Source organism: Sinocyclocheilus grahami, unplaced genomic scaffold (genome assembly GCF_001515645.1).
Source record: "Sinocyclocheilus grahami isolate Dianchi unplaced genomic scaffold, SAMN03320097.WGS_v1.1 scaffold531.1, whole genome shotgun sequence".
Lineage (NCBI taxonomy): Eukaryota > Metazoa > Chordata > Actinopteri > Cypriniformes > Cyprinidae > Sinocyclocheilus > Sinocyclocheilus grahami.
Window position 1 is genome coordinate 368234 of NW_015505710.1, and position 15242 is coordinate 383475.

The following is a 15242-nucleotide window of genomic DNA, read 5'->3' on the forward strand; positions in this document are numbered from 1 at the left end:
AAATCGTCTAGGTTACTTGTGTAACCCTCGTTCCCTGAAGGAGGGAACGGAGACGTTCCGTCAGTGACTGACGAATTGGGATCTCGCCCGAGAGCCCAATCACCTTCGAGTGTTAACTAAACAAGCCAATGACAGTTGGCGTGCGTGTTTCGCCACGCGCACCCCGCCCTGCAGCGCGGGTATAAAAGGAGAGCGCGTGCAAACGCACATCAGTTTTTTGCTGAGGAGCCGAGACTACGTGCCCCGGCCGTACAGCGGTGGTACAGCAACTGTGGCAACGGAACGTAACGTCTCCGTTCCCTCCTTCAGGGAACGAGGGTTACACAAGTAACCTAGACGTTCCCATTCAGTCAGTCACGTTCTACGTTACGTCAGTGACTGACGAATTGGGATCCGTCTGGAAAACGCCACTATTGCTGACCCCCTCCAGTGCCCTGCGGAAGCCGGCAAGTCCCCCCACACCAGCTGGGGCGGAAGATAGGACAGCGGCTAGGCAGAGGTGTCCGCCACTGCTGTTCCATACAGTGGTGCATTGGATAACACTGGGAAAGCGTACCCAGTTGGGACGCTATGGAAGCCACATCCCGCACATAGGAGGTATTATGTGGAATTACACATATGGACTGGCCCAGGGCAGTACTACATATGGAAGTCTCTGCGGTAGACTCAACCCACCTGGGGTGAGATCACTACACTGCAGAGATGGCAGTGAACGACTGCCAGGGAAAGACACGGGCTTACCGTGAGGGGAGCCGTACCGTGGAAGAATACACATGTGGGATCACCCGAAGGGGGAATCACTACACACGGGCACCTAGCCCAGCACAGGGGCTGACCTTGGGCATGCACACGAGTGCTGAGCCTGGCGTCTGGCGCTCCGCCACGCCTGACTGCCGAGGGTGCGGGAGGAACTCCACCAGGGTTCGTCATGGGGAACTGAATGAGGAGCACAAGAGCGCATGTATCCGGTCCGTAGAGGGGAATGGCGCAGCAAGCGTGATCGACACCGAGCAGGTCCGGTGTTACTGCCTACCTGAGGCGAGTACACGAGCGGACACGGGATCTACACGGAGATTATAGAACGTGTTAGGCGTCGCCCAGCCGGCAGCTCTACAGATGTCTGCAATCGAGGCGCCCCGCGCCAATGCCCAAGAAGATGCCACTCCTCTCGTAGAGTGAGCTCTCACTCCGAGGGGGCATGGTAAACGTTGGGCCTGGTATGCCAAGACTATAGCCTCCACTAACCAGTGGGCAAGTCTTTGTTTGGAGACAGCCTTTCCCTTCTGCTGACCTCCAAAGCAGACAAAGAGCTGGTCTGAGGTCCTGAAGCTCCGCGTACGGTCCACATAAATGCGCAGAGCGCGAACGGGACAGAGCAGAGCGATGGCTGGGTCTGCCTCCTCCCGGGGCAGCGCTTGCAAGTTCACCACCTGATCCCTGAAAGGCGTGGTGGGAACTTTGGGCACATATCCGGTCTCAGGACAACGTGAGAGTTACCCGTTGCGAATTCTAGGAACGAATTGTCGACCGAAAATGCCTGCAGGTCCCCTACCCTCTTGACCGAGGCCAATGCGGTGAGGAGCGCTGTCTTTAATGACAGAAACTTAAGCTCTACTGACTGCAGAGGCTCGAAGGGCTCCTCCTTCAGGGCCATGAGGACCGAGGGGAGATCCCAAGAGGGTAACAGGTGAGGGCGCGGAGGATTCAGCCTCCTTGCCCCTCTAAGAAACCTGATGATCAGGTCGTGCTTCCCGAGAGCCTTACCGTCTACTGCATCGTGATGTGCGGCAATGGCGGCAACATACACTTTCAGGGTGGAGGGAGACAGCCTTCGCTCCAAGCCATCCTGCAGGAAAGAAAGCACGACTGCGATCGGGCATCTACGGGGGTCTTCCCGGCGGGAAGAGCACCAAACGACGAACAGGTTCCACTTCAGCCTGTAAGCGTGCCTGGTAGACGAGGCTCTAGCTGAAATGATGGAGTTTACTACCGCTGGAGGTAGCCCACCTCCTCCCGGCGACCAGGTGATGATGCTGTCCCCGGACAGCGTGAGGAGATCCCTCAGCAGGATCAACGCACGCAAAGCTCCGGGTCCTGACAACATTCCTGGGCATGTACTGAGAGACTGTGCAGTGGAACTCACCGATGTCTTCACAGACATTTTCAACATCTCGCTAAGTCAGGCTGTTGTCCCCACATGCTTCAAAGCTACCACCATCATTCCAGTCCCGAAGAAGTCGTCTCCATCCTGCTTCAATGACTACCGTCCAATTGCACTTACCCCCATCCTCATGAAGTGCTTTGAACGGCTAGTCATGCACCACATCAAGTCTCCCCTCCCCCCCTCCTTGGACCCCTTCCAGTTTGCATATATCGGTCCAAACGCTCTACCGATGACGCCATCGCCACTACCCTCCACTCAGCACTCACACACCTGGACAAAAAAGACTCATACGTCAGAATGCTGTTCATAGACTTCAGTTCAGCATTCAACACAATCATCCCTCAACAGCTCATTCACAAACTGGTCCAGCTGGGGCGCAACACTTCTCTGTGCAACTGGCTGTTGGCCTTCCTGACTGGAAGACCTCAGGCAGTACGGGTCGGCAGCAACACATCCAGCACCATAACACTGAACACTGGGGCCCCCCAAGGATGTGTGCTGAGCCCCATCCTCTTCACTCTGCTGACCCACGACTGCACACCGTCACACAACTCCAACCTCCTTATCAAGTTTGCGGATGACACAACTGTAGTGGGTCTCATTAGCAACAGAGATGAGACAAACTACAGGAGCGAGGTGAGCCGCCTGGCCGGGTGGTCTGTCTCGGGGTGGAGTCGCCATTCTCCCGGAAGGGCGGGCTGATGTGAGAGCTCATTCGCTGCACGATTGAGCTCGCCTGGGATGTAAACGGCGCAAAGCGACCTCAGATGCTTCTGACTCCAGAGGAGGAGATGGCGGGCGAGTTGCGACATGCGACGGGAGCGTAGACCACCCTGGTGGTTGATGTACGCAACGGTCACAGTGTTGTCCGTACGGACCAGTACATGCTTGTCGTGCAGCAGCGATTTGAAGCGGCGCAGAGCTAGCCATACTGCTTGCAACTCGAGGCAGTTGATATGCCAATGCAGCCGGGGCCCCGGACGGAGCCTCGCAGCTGCATTCCCAATGCACATGGCACCCCAGCCCCTGGCAGAGGCATCTGTTGACACAACAACATGCCTGGATACTTGCCCAAGGGACACCCCTGTCCGAAGAAAGGCAAGATCTGCCCACGGGCTGAAGGTCCGACGGCAGCACGGGGTGACAGAAACCCGGCTTTGGCCTGGTGGACTTGCAGGAGGGCCATGGCGTGCAGGGTGGAAGCGGCCTGTCCAGCAGTGCTGTAAGCCTTAGCCGTCAGAGCGGACGAGATCTTACAGGCCCTGGACGGAAGGCGTGGACTACCCCTCCAGGTGGCGGCGCTTTGCGGGCAGAGCTGCATGGCAATAGCGCACTCAACCGGAGGGATGTCCACATACCCTTGGGCCGAGGGTGGTGAGGACGGAGGAGGCACCAAGTCTGTTTCAGGCAGAAAAAGGTGCCTTCCAAGACCTAGTAACATCCTCATGCACTTCCGGGAAAAATGGAACCGGAGGCGGCTGCCGATGCCCGGCCTGCGCCCCCAGGAACCAATCATCCAGCCTCGAGCGTTCGGGAGAAGGAGGAGGCCTCCAGTGCAGCCCGACACTCTCGGCGGCCCGGGAAAGCATAGCGGTCAGCTCTGGATCTGACTCGGGCAACGCCACTCTACCTGACGGGGGCAGCACGTCAGAGCCTAGCTCGCCCTCTGATGCAGCGATCGAAATCCTGTCCTCTGTCTGTGTCCCACACAAGATGCTGGACCCCGCCCTGTCCGAGGACCCAGCGCACTCATCCGGAATGCTTGAGGAATGAGAGGCCCGCGGAGCCGTACTCAACGGGGAAGCTCTCACTGTAACCCTCAGGTCTCCCTGACCATGAACCGAAGTAGCCCTCCGAGAACCGGAAGAGCTAGGCATGGCAAGGGGGATACCCCCCCCCCCCCCTTTAATGAGGAGGTATCTAGACCGCAACATCGCGATGGTCATGTTCCCGCACTGAGAACATGACTCATCCATGAGCGCTGCTTCAGCGTGCTGTAAGCCCAGGCACGAGAGGCAGCGATCATGACCATTAGATGGAGGCAGGAAACGACCGCATCCAGAAACGCACGAGCGGGAAGCCATCTTTAAAAAGACGCCCGTCGCTCGTGGAGCTCTTTCAGACATTTGCTCTTTTAGGAAAAAAAGAAAACACTCTTTTAGAGAGAGCGCCCAGGGGAGGTCGCGGCGAGACCGCAGAATGGCAGCTGCAGCACGCCGAAGATGAGCAGCACTGAATGGCAAACCCCGCTGACACGCCGTAACACCAACGCCAGCTGTTTCTTCCAAACACTCGCGGAGATTCGTCCTGAGAAGGCTCGGCTCCGGAGCGAAAAGCTGATGTGTGTTTGCATGCGCTCTCTTTTTATACCCGCGCTGCGGGGCGGGGTGCGTGTGGCGAAACACGCACGCCAACTGTCATTGGCTTGTTTAAGTAACACTCAAAGGTGATTGGGCTCTCGGGCGAGATCCCAATTCGTCAGTCACGACTGACGTAACGTAGAATGTGACTGACTGAAAGGGAACTCAACTTCTCGCCTACATATGCATTGTCAAATGCACAATACATTTTATTAAACACAAATATATTACAGACACTGACAGTGTTACCTCTCAAACTGTGCCAACAATATGAATTCACCCTCAGTGTTTCCTGTTACTGTTCTCTCGACATTTCAATCCCGTTTCCAAGGAGACCAAAGAGCATTGGAATTCTGCAGTGGAATGCAGCCAAGTGATTGGAGGAGAGGGAAGAGTAGTTTGAGAGCAAATGAAAGGCAGCGAGCTGACACCTATGATTTGTAATTTGCTCTCTGTTACTAATTTCTGACCACAAACTAGTCTTAAGTGCACAATTTAATGACATGTTCTTACACCACAGTGCTTTGGTAAATAGCAAAATAACTAGTAATTCTAGTCCTGTCAAATGTTAATGAAGCAACCTTATGCTTCAAATATTGTATCTCTACAAATGTGAACGCATTCATGACGGTATTTTCATAGAGGCTGTAGTGAAGAGTCAAGAAGGAAAAACAACAGTTTAGCCCACATACAGTGCACAGTCAAAAGAGATAACAAGAACGTTCACATTCAAACACATGCAATGAAAAGAAAAGCACGGCTGCACAAAGCAGATACACAGTTGCCTTGGTTCATATAAACTCTGTAAGCATGATTCATCACTCTGCCAATAAGAAAAAGCTTTTTCTTTTTCTTACCCATGAACTCAATGCCCAAGTGATCCACTGCTCCAGCGAAGATAGACGGGGGCAGCAGTAAAGGAGGAGGGAGGGAAGAAAAAGAGGAGAGAGAAAAAGATCTTAGAGACATTCATTGTGTGCATTCTATTCTCATTGTATACCTAGATATTGTGGGTTACTATTTACGTAAGACCGTACTGCGATTGCTATTTGTGTGTACAGCTTTTTCAGAAAACTCATGTTTAATAATGTAAAGTTAAACCATGGCTGAAATGTTGAGCGAGTTTTCCTTTCACCATTTGCAGATAAAACATAAAAAAATATCACTTTCATCTGTAATTGTGGATCAATGTTCATTTAAACATTTCTGACATTCATGAAGCACTTCTGTGCTTTGGATCAGAATGCAGACCAGCAGGTACACCAACACTGCAAAATTAAGTCATTTTATTTATTTATTTATATATTTTTCCCCGTTTGTTACAATATAACTAAACATAACTATATTAATAACAACATAATATAATATGATAATATCTAATACTAATAATAATGATAATTATAATAATAATAAAGGCAGGGATTAAAAATAATTTCTTAATACCTTACAATGTTGCTTCAGGTAAAACAATTTTTAAGGATATTTAGAGTATGCCTAGGAAAACCAAACATACACTAAAATATTAAGGTTTTTGCAGTAAGAGCCTTATTTAAGGAGCATTTAGAATGTTAGTTGATATATTAAGTTGTGGTATGATCACTGATTTCATGATATTATTGCCTTTGCTCCAGGCACAGAGATTCAGCATATGCTAATGTCTCCTGTAAATCAAACCGCAGGAAAACATCTTCATTATGCCAGAGAATTCCCAGGAGCTCAGGAAATGGAAGCTGTGCTCCTTCAGCTATGCTCTGTCGCAGATTTAAGAGTGCATGACATTTATTTTTGCCTCTCTTTAATGCAGTGGAAAAAACAGTATGAAGTCAGAATACAAGACTGTATCTCCTGAGGATCTGCAGATGTGTTGACAGCAGTAGGATAAGAACCAAAGCTCTTAAACAAAGACAGATATAGATACCATTTCTGCTTTCTTCGGTCAGACACTTAAGATTTTACTCCATTTCTTATTTATGAGAATGCATCTTTCTCCTTCTTCCGCAGCATGCCATCAAACTAGGCTAATTTGACAGAGTTTGGACGATTGTAAAAGGCTCTATAAAAGATGTTGCTTCAAGTCAAAACCTCCCACCTGAAACAGAAGTCTGACAGGAAAATGATGGCATATTTAAATTTGGAAGGGAATGGTAGTTGCAGTCAATATGTATATGTGTTGGGTGCCCTTGGGAGTCTTTGTTTGGAAATGCCAACAAATTTCCCTCGGGAATCTTCTCAAAAACTGTCAGCATCCACAGCAGAAATAAACATAACCTGTAGGCGTGCAACTCTCTATAACATAACACCGTGAGCGGTCCACAGTGAGATGCTCTTCCATCCATAACAAGCACAGGGCTTTTTTGCATCATTGGCTCCGTGCCGACGATTCTGACCTATCCAGGAAAAGTGAGGGAGTGATATGGCTGGAGCGTATAGTAGTGGCTGTGCCTTGATGTCATAATGTGAGCAAAGACAGATTGTGAGGCAGGTGCAGACTGTGGGGTTTCAAGCCCATTTACTTCCCCTATTCAAGCGCACACATGCAGACGGAGCCAAAAATAAGACCTTCTACCTGTTTGGAGCTGCTTGTTTAAAGATATGAGCCTTTGGGGAGGTTTTCTCCTTCTAAACTGCCCTCCAAACAACCAAGGACTCAAACACCCTAATTGCACACCTTCTGTTACTGGCTACTCAGAATAAATGCCCAGCCACTTGACTAAACACATAGAGTCATGTTTTACCATAAGTGGCTCATATATTACAGTACCCAATTGCTGATTTTACACACCGCTCAGTATCTCAGATGAGATCAGTTGTGTCCCTGAGAAAGGAAGGAAGACAGAAAAGGCTACTGATGCTTCTCTTGTCGTCCTTGAGAAAACACTCATATTAAACTGCCTCAGCCACAGGTTCACTGGGAATGTGCCTCAAATTGTGCTTACTGTCCCCTGATGTCAACCTGGGACGAGGGCTAGTGATGAAACATTAATCTACTGAATGAGACTGTCTCAGGTATTTATCTGTCCTACCATGGAGGACGTTTAAACACTCTTTCTGGAACTCGGCAGTATCTGTCTCTCTATCAAGGAGAAGTGGGGTGATTGTGCTCACTTTATCTAAATGTAATTGCACCCGGTAGCCTTGTAACGCCTTGTAAATCCTGAGGCTTAGTGCTATGCAACATAAGAATAAATACCGCCAGACTAATGCAGTGAATTATGACTGTTTTTTTTTTCTTTTTGGCTGGCAACCATTGAAGTTGTCTGCAGGTTTGTTTTCTTTGCCCAAACGGAGAGAAACCTGGTCGTAAACAGATTTATTCCTGATTCATTCAAAATCTGCATAACACTGACATTCCTAGGTCAGTTTTGATCCAAGCTTAGCAAACATCCATAATTTACAACTAAAGCAATATTGTATTTGATTAATAATTTCTCAGCAACATGTAGATATGCAAAGAGCTTGTATTTTAAGTTGATGGTGCTATTAATACATTAATCACCATTTTATTAATTACGAAAAATGAGAATTTCTTTAAAATTTGAAATTATTCATGAACTACAGCTAAAGTACTATGATGCAAGAAAACTAAAAACAAATACATTTAGTAAAGTCCAATTTTAGATAGAGAGAACATGACCTCCAATATTTAAGTCTGCAAGAGCTGATAAGGAGTTTGGTTGAAGGGTCACAACACTGCCAATCACAAGATGATATCGCTTTATCTCAAGGAGGACACCTTTCAAGATCTTCGCTTTGTAATGGAGAACTTGACATCTCATCAAAAAATAAAATCAGCCTTGGAGTTGGGGGATGGGGCAGGGGTGTCTTGTCACCATCCTCCTCACTCTCTCTTCTTTTTGAACCATGTCCTTGACTGTGTCCTTTTTACATCCCTAGTCACATACACACACAGATACACACACAACTTCACTGAGTCTAAATCAGCTATTTTTGGAAGGCGTTTCATTTCTTCCTTTTCATTTTTATTTTATTTTATCAGCAGACAGACACACCTCCACTGACATCTCCCTGTCAGAATTAAGATGGATTTCATTTTTCCTGTGGATTCTATTTTGCCAGTCCCAGACAAATGTTATACATTGTCACTTTGAGACCTTAAAGATGTAACTTGAATATGACAATGAATAAATTATTAACTTAAAATACCCTGTGATGTTCAATAGTGTCTCAACCATTGCATTGATCATCCCATTCTTTACTGTCAGCAAAGACAGGTTCTTGAGTTGGCTATAAGGTTCTTTGAACAGCAGTTTGGTTTCTGGGTTCTTTAAAGACTCATAGAAATCCATAGAAAATAAGAATTTGAAAGTGTAAATAGTTCTTCCATGGCATGACATGAATCACAGGAAGCAACCGTTGACCGCTGAGAAAAGTAGCAACAAGCTCTTCCACTGTAAACAGCAGAACTGATAATAATGGGAGCCATTTAGCTTTATTGCATTGTGATGTACCACTTGCATCCAGTGGAGACATGCTGTCAGCCTGTAAAATGCTTTTTCGTTTCTAATTGTAACCTTTAATTTTAAGCGTACAGCTGCTCAGTCTACTCAAGCCTGTGAGTCGCCACATTTCATCATGCGGCTATTCGAAAGCTAACATAAGAGAAAATACAACTCTCGCACAGAAGTTCCTACAATATAACACAGAATGAAAAAGAAGAAATCCAGACATAGACTTTAATATCTGAGTGGGCTGTTGTTGCTTTCATTAGCTTCAGTATCACCTGTTCAACACAAATGCTCGCTGGCTCATTAAAAGTTTCTGCGTCTGTGCTCAAAGAAAATTGGACTAGTGAAACATGTTGAGCAGAAGTTAAATACTGGCCATGCTGGTCTGAGCATATCAAACAACCCTCTCACCTTCCAGGGGTCATGTGAGATGGAAACAATCTTCCAGTCAAAGCTAACATGTCAATACTAGCCTGTATAACACAGCAAAGAAACTGAAAATAGAAACTCTTTTCAGATATTGACAGCAATTTTAGACATTCAAACACATTGAGCATACAATGAGAAGAAAAAAAGATGCAAAGCACAGAGAAACGATCGAATGAGATCATAGGATAAGAAAGGAAGATCTTTCTGTGAGTAAAATACAAAGCAGGAGCGCAGGAAGGAGGACAGTGAATTTCACTGCATTTCCTCTGATGTTCTGCTTTTCTCCACAGTCATTCCCTGGTGATGTGATGCCAAATGGAAGGTTTCTTCAACCAGATGGCAGCAAACTCCCTGAGCTCCAACTAGAAGGTCCTGTACTGCACATTCTGCTTGGTGTTATGGGTGAATTAGAGGGCTGGCTAAATCTATGGGTTCTTTACACTTCGTCGCTGAACTTACTTTGACATTTCAAGTGCAATTGAATAGGCTAATCATTCTGTTTTCAATGATGATAATAATAATGATATTGTCATAATATTATCATGAATTAAGTATTAAAATGTAAAACCAGTGAAAACTGACTAAACATGAACCACTTCATGGATTTTCTTAAGCGATGAAAAATGCGAAAGGTATTAAAATGTTTATAATAGAATGCTTAAAAGATATTACAATATTTAAAATAAATCTGAAGGATCATGTGACACTGAAGACTTGAGTAATGGCTGCTGAAAATTCTCTTTGCCGTCACAGGAATAAATGACACTTTAAAATATTAACACACTATGTATTAAAAAGTATATATGTATAAAATTTTATTAAATTGTAATAATATTTCACAATATTACTTTTATTGTATTTTTAATAATTTTAATAGTCTTGGTGAGCATAAAAGACTTGAGATGTTTACTAAATGTTATCATTCACTAACTCCCAGTGCACCATAAGTCATGAATTAAAGCTCTGAATCTACAAAACACAAAACAACCATTTCTTAGATTTGATTTAAGTATGATTTATGCAGTTGTTGCATCAGAATCTAATCTTATCTTTGAGCAATACAATGAGGCTTAATGAGACCCCACTGAGCGACTGTTCATTGCTAGCTCAACGTTAATGTTTACCTATAAAGAGAGACAGTTTCAGCTGCAGAACCTTAACAAAACGAAACACATTTCTGCACTCCTGATCCAAAAAGAAAGATGTAAATGAACCCACGAGAGACCATAAACTCTACCCATAGAGAGCCTGAGGCTACAAACGACCAGCTGAACCCCATTTACTTACACCAACAACATCAGAGTCAAAGCCTGGATGAGTTTTGGATGCATATGTGCATGTGAGCTTTCACATATGAGTGGGTGGCTTTGAGAATGCCATGGCAATAGAATCAGTTTAGATTCACATCTAAAGCAGAGAAAGCCCCTGAGCAGTCCTAGAGTCATTCGGTTGTTCATCCCTGGAATACTTAAGGATTCTCACAACCAGAATGTTTTAGCCTAACATTAATTAGTTGTAGATTTGGAGATACACTAAAAGCTTAGGAAGCAATTAACATGAGATTAACATGAGATAAAATGTTACAGGCTAAGTGATTATTCATGACGAAGAATAATGTGCATAATGAAATTTTCAATATTACAACCACATTTGCTAAAGGTTCACTACTTGCACTAGGCACAGTTGCCTTGAACCGGGCCAAAGCACGATTTTCCCCTCTCCCCACTCCCCCTCTGGCCTGCACTCACACTTGCACTAAACATTAAGGGCCGGAGCACGCTTACGTCATGTATGCAATAACTGGGAGAAAACCACTTTCACTTAGACTGCCTAATAAATTTATAATTTATGCAGTGCAGCGATTTTCACTTGCATGTATCAGAGGATTATTACAGAGGCAGCTGATGATAATGAAAGAATTTGCAACTTTACTCACAAACTACAATTCCTGTTTATCAATAAGGTGAGAACTAGACCTATTATGAACCTAAATATACTTGATTTAATTCAATTAATTGAAAAGAGTACTGTAGTAATAGAATATGTTTGCGGTCGTAATGATGACAGTAGCGCACACAAAATAGTAGCTGTTCCGTGCTCCGGTGCGGTAGGCATGTAGTGTGATCGCTAACCGCGCCGGAGCACGGAACAGCTACTACTTTGTGTGCGCTACTGTCATCATTACGACCGCAAACATCTTCTATTACTACAGTACTCTTTTCAATTAATTGAAACTGAACTGAACTGTGCTCTGGCCCCCTCTCCCAAGCGAGCCAGGGACGGCTAAATGAACCGCAGAGCGATCACACTTGTCATACGAACTGGGCTTTGGGGGTCAAACGCGCTTGGGCACGGATTTTTGGCAGTTCACAGGAGAGATTTGCTTTATTAAAGTCCCCAAGAATGATTAAAACGTCCGGTTGTTGTTGTTCTGTGTCTGTGATCTGATCAGCGAGTTTCTGTAAAGCTGAGCTCACGTGTGCTTGCGGAGGAATGTACACACTTACGAGAATGAATGAGCAAAACTCCCGCGGCGAGTAGAAAGGCTTACAGTTAATGAAGAGCACTTCTAGATCTGAACAGCACATCTTCTTTAACACAGTTACATCTGTACACCACCTCTCATTGATGTAAAAGCATGTCCCGCCGCAGCGTGATTTCCCCGTTGATTCTGCGTCGCGATCTGCTCCAAACAGCTGAAAGCCCGGCAGACTCAACACGCTGTCCGGAGTGACGTCTTTCAGTCAGGTTTACGTGAAACACAGAGCAGCAGAGTTTGAAAAATCCTTATTTGTCCACAAGTTTCTAAACCTGATTTTTAAGTGTTACAAAAGTGTGCTCATCCACAAATGTCACATTCACGATAAATTGGGGGTTTCCTCATAAAGACAACACACTGTAAAAAATCAAAAATTAAAGAAACTGTTCTCTCTCTCTCTCTCTCTCTCTCTCTTCCTTACTCAAAGACACACAAAGGTCACCCCTGGGCTTTATCTGATCACCCCCTCCTGTCTGCTCTTCCTCTACACAGTGGAGTATTAATGGAAAAGGCAATGGATATCTTCAATATGGTCTACAGACTTCAGATGTCCAGTTGGCCTCCTGCTCCAAAACAAGCAATATGATAATTTTAGAGACGATCATAAACTACAATCACTCTCTAAAAGAAAATGGATAATAACAAAGTCTAATCAAATATCTCCACATCCCATAAAGCTGCTTCCTTCTCATGAATGTCGGAAATCGAATATAGTCTTATTTGCTCATAATCTTGCAGCTTCTGCATAACAGCATGTGCCATTGCTGAAGGCTTTTTCAATACTGTCAAAGCCTCAGATAAGTAACTACATATACAGTACATATCAGTATATTTGAGTTTGGCAACAGTACCGATTCTCTCAACTGAGATCCGTTTTCATCCAGTTTTCATTGCATTATTCAACATCTAAATTATAATAATTTTGGTGATATGAGGCATCTGGGACATGACATCACCTCTCATTGCACCAAGAAAGCCTGCTGGCAGGGGCGTAAATTTCGTCTAACAGTGGGAGGGGGGGGGACAATAAACATAACATTTCTCAGAAGCAATTTTTGAAGGGGACACAAATAATACAGCTAAAATTGTACTTGTAAGGAAAAGTTTACACAGAAGAAAGCCTTACTACTATTAGTGTAACAGGGAGAGCATGCCATATTAGACAACTTCAAGCTGTTGTGGTTGCGCCACGACAGCGCTCGTGTCCGTTGTAGACATCAAGCGTAGTGTTAGTTCTGGCAGGTCACGTTAGTCAAGCTCGCATCAGTTGACTCTCAGCTGATTCCCATCTAACTATAGGAATACGACACCTATATAAGCATTCATATTTAAGGTCACTCAGTATTATCAGCAGTTTTCGCATTGCTCAATAACTAATTAAATGGTGAATTCAGCAGGCAAAACATGTGGGATCGGGAATTTAGCGAGTGGAATTCATTTCCCCAATGGACTCACCTCTGATTCATTCAAGTTCGTTAACTTAAACACGTGAATTCACCGCACTGATCATAAGCTGCGTGATACAGAAGTAACTGAGTTAACATTACTTCACGCATCGCTACATTATTGACATGGACTCCACAAGTTATGTAACTGACTCAAGAATAAGTTCAGATGGGAACTTTATCTCCAAGAAGGATATCAAGAGATCAAGCATCCCCGTCACAGCTGCTTTGTTTCAATCTCTCGAACGTCTTCACAAGCTAAGTTCATTTTAATGCTCTCAGGTTTGGCAACATGTGTGTTGCTAAGGCTATCTGTCTTGCTTAGGCTCGTTTAGTTGTTTTCAGTTACATGCTTGTGTTGTGCTAGTTTATGTGACCTATTGGCAATGTGTGGTACTTATATGTTGTCACTGGCAACACGCTTGTCGCTGCATATGCTGCGCTTAAAGGGGGGGGGGGGGGGGTCACTGTTAAGAGTTGGATTTTCACACTTAGCGACCCTAGCGAGAGCAAGCCACTCTATGAGTTTCGTTCATGGTTAACTTACTGAAGTCATCGGCAGTGCTGCAGTTACTGTACTTGCTCGGGAAGACTGTCTCTAAAGATGTGTGTTTTTGGATGTGTGGAAAAAATAACCTTCTTCAGTGTTATGTGAACAGTGGATGCAATTTGTTCTTTCCAGTGCAGCAACGGAGTTTCACGAGCATGTTTGTTGTTCCCGTCACTTCGGTGACAAATGTTTTATAACAAGGTACATTCTGACACTGGATTTGTACATACTGAAAGTCAGAGCAGTCCCAGCGATAAAAGATCCTGGTCATGACTAGGAACCGCTGTAAAACTGCATCAATGTCTATGTTTGTTGCCAATCGGCCCGTAAGTGCTCGCAACTCTTCAGCTCCGCCCACAGCTCGCCTCCAGGAGCTCGGCTGTTTTCGGAGAAAATCGTAAGCTGTATCTTAATTTATAAATCTGATAAAACTGAAGACTCTTCAGAGATGTGAATGATGCAATACTACACTATAGGTACTCAAGATTAACATGAGATTGGCCGAAACTGTGTGCGTTATGTTCCCTTTAACATAGTCAAGTCGCCTTTATTTTATAGCACTACAGCACAGCTTTAAGCAGCAGAAAATAATGACCATAGTGAAAACAGAATCAATTCTGCTGTGGCGCAGCTCCAAGAGAAAATGGTAAATGGTCGTTGTTCAGTTGAAGTTCCAGAGCAATCCGGTCGTTATTCATAACACGCTTGTTCTTAAAGCTGTAGTTGAATCGGAAACATGTTTTTATCTATTTGGTGTTGTTGAGAACATGTTGCTTAAACTTTTAAGGTATTGAAAACATACTCATTAGGTCATCCGTTAAAGGCAACATGATTGTTGCTACAGGTTATGCAGGTTTTGGCAACATGCTTGTTTTTGTCATTTGGTTAAGGGCAACATGCTTGTTGCTTTAGGCTTTGAGATTTTGCTATCAGTTTGTGTTGGGGGATATCAGCATATGGTTTTGTTTTGGAGGGTTATCGCAGTTTTCGCATTGCCCAATAGCTAATTACCCTCCTCCATCCTCAGCTCCTCCTCTGTCAGTCAGGATTCAGCCTTCTGATTATCCTTTGAATCAGACTAATTCTAAAATGTGTACATAAAATTATTGAAATTTAATGATATCTGCAATAAATTTATGTTGGTTCTTGTTCTGTTTACCCTGGGGTTGTTATCGCTGCTCTCCCTGCTCTCATCCATGCTAGGCTGCATGGATGCGCAGGGAGTTCTTGCCCAGAACGGAACCATACCGTCAATCCAAACTGTATGCTAATTGTCAATCATCTTTGAC

General features: G+C 44.8%; 1 protein-coding gene across 1 annotated transcript in view; it reads right to left on the reverse strand.

Annotated features, from left to right (window-relative positions):
* The window catches only part of LOC107555324 (pro-neuregulin-3, membrane-bound isoform-like), a 377395-nt gene that overhangs the window by 23351 nt on the left and 338802 nt on the right, over positions 1-15242 (reverse strand). Inside the window, exon 5 of the mRNA XM_016238082.1 lies at positions 5382-5408. Coding sequence (XP_016093568.1) covers positions 5382-5408 — 27 coding nt within the window. The remainder of the gene's footprint in view (positions 1-5381; positions 5409-15242) is intronic.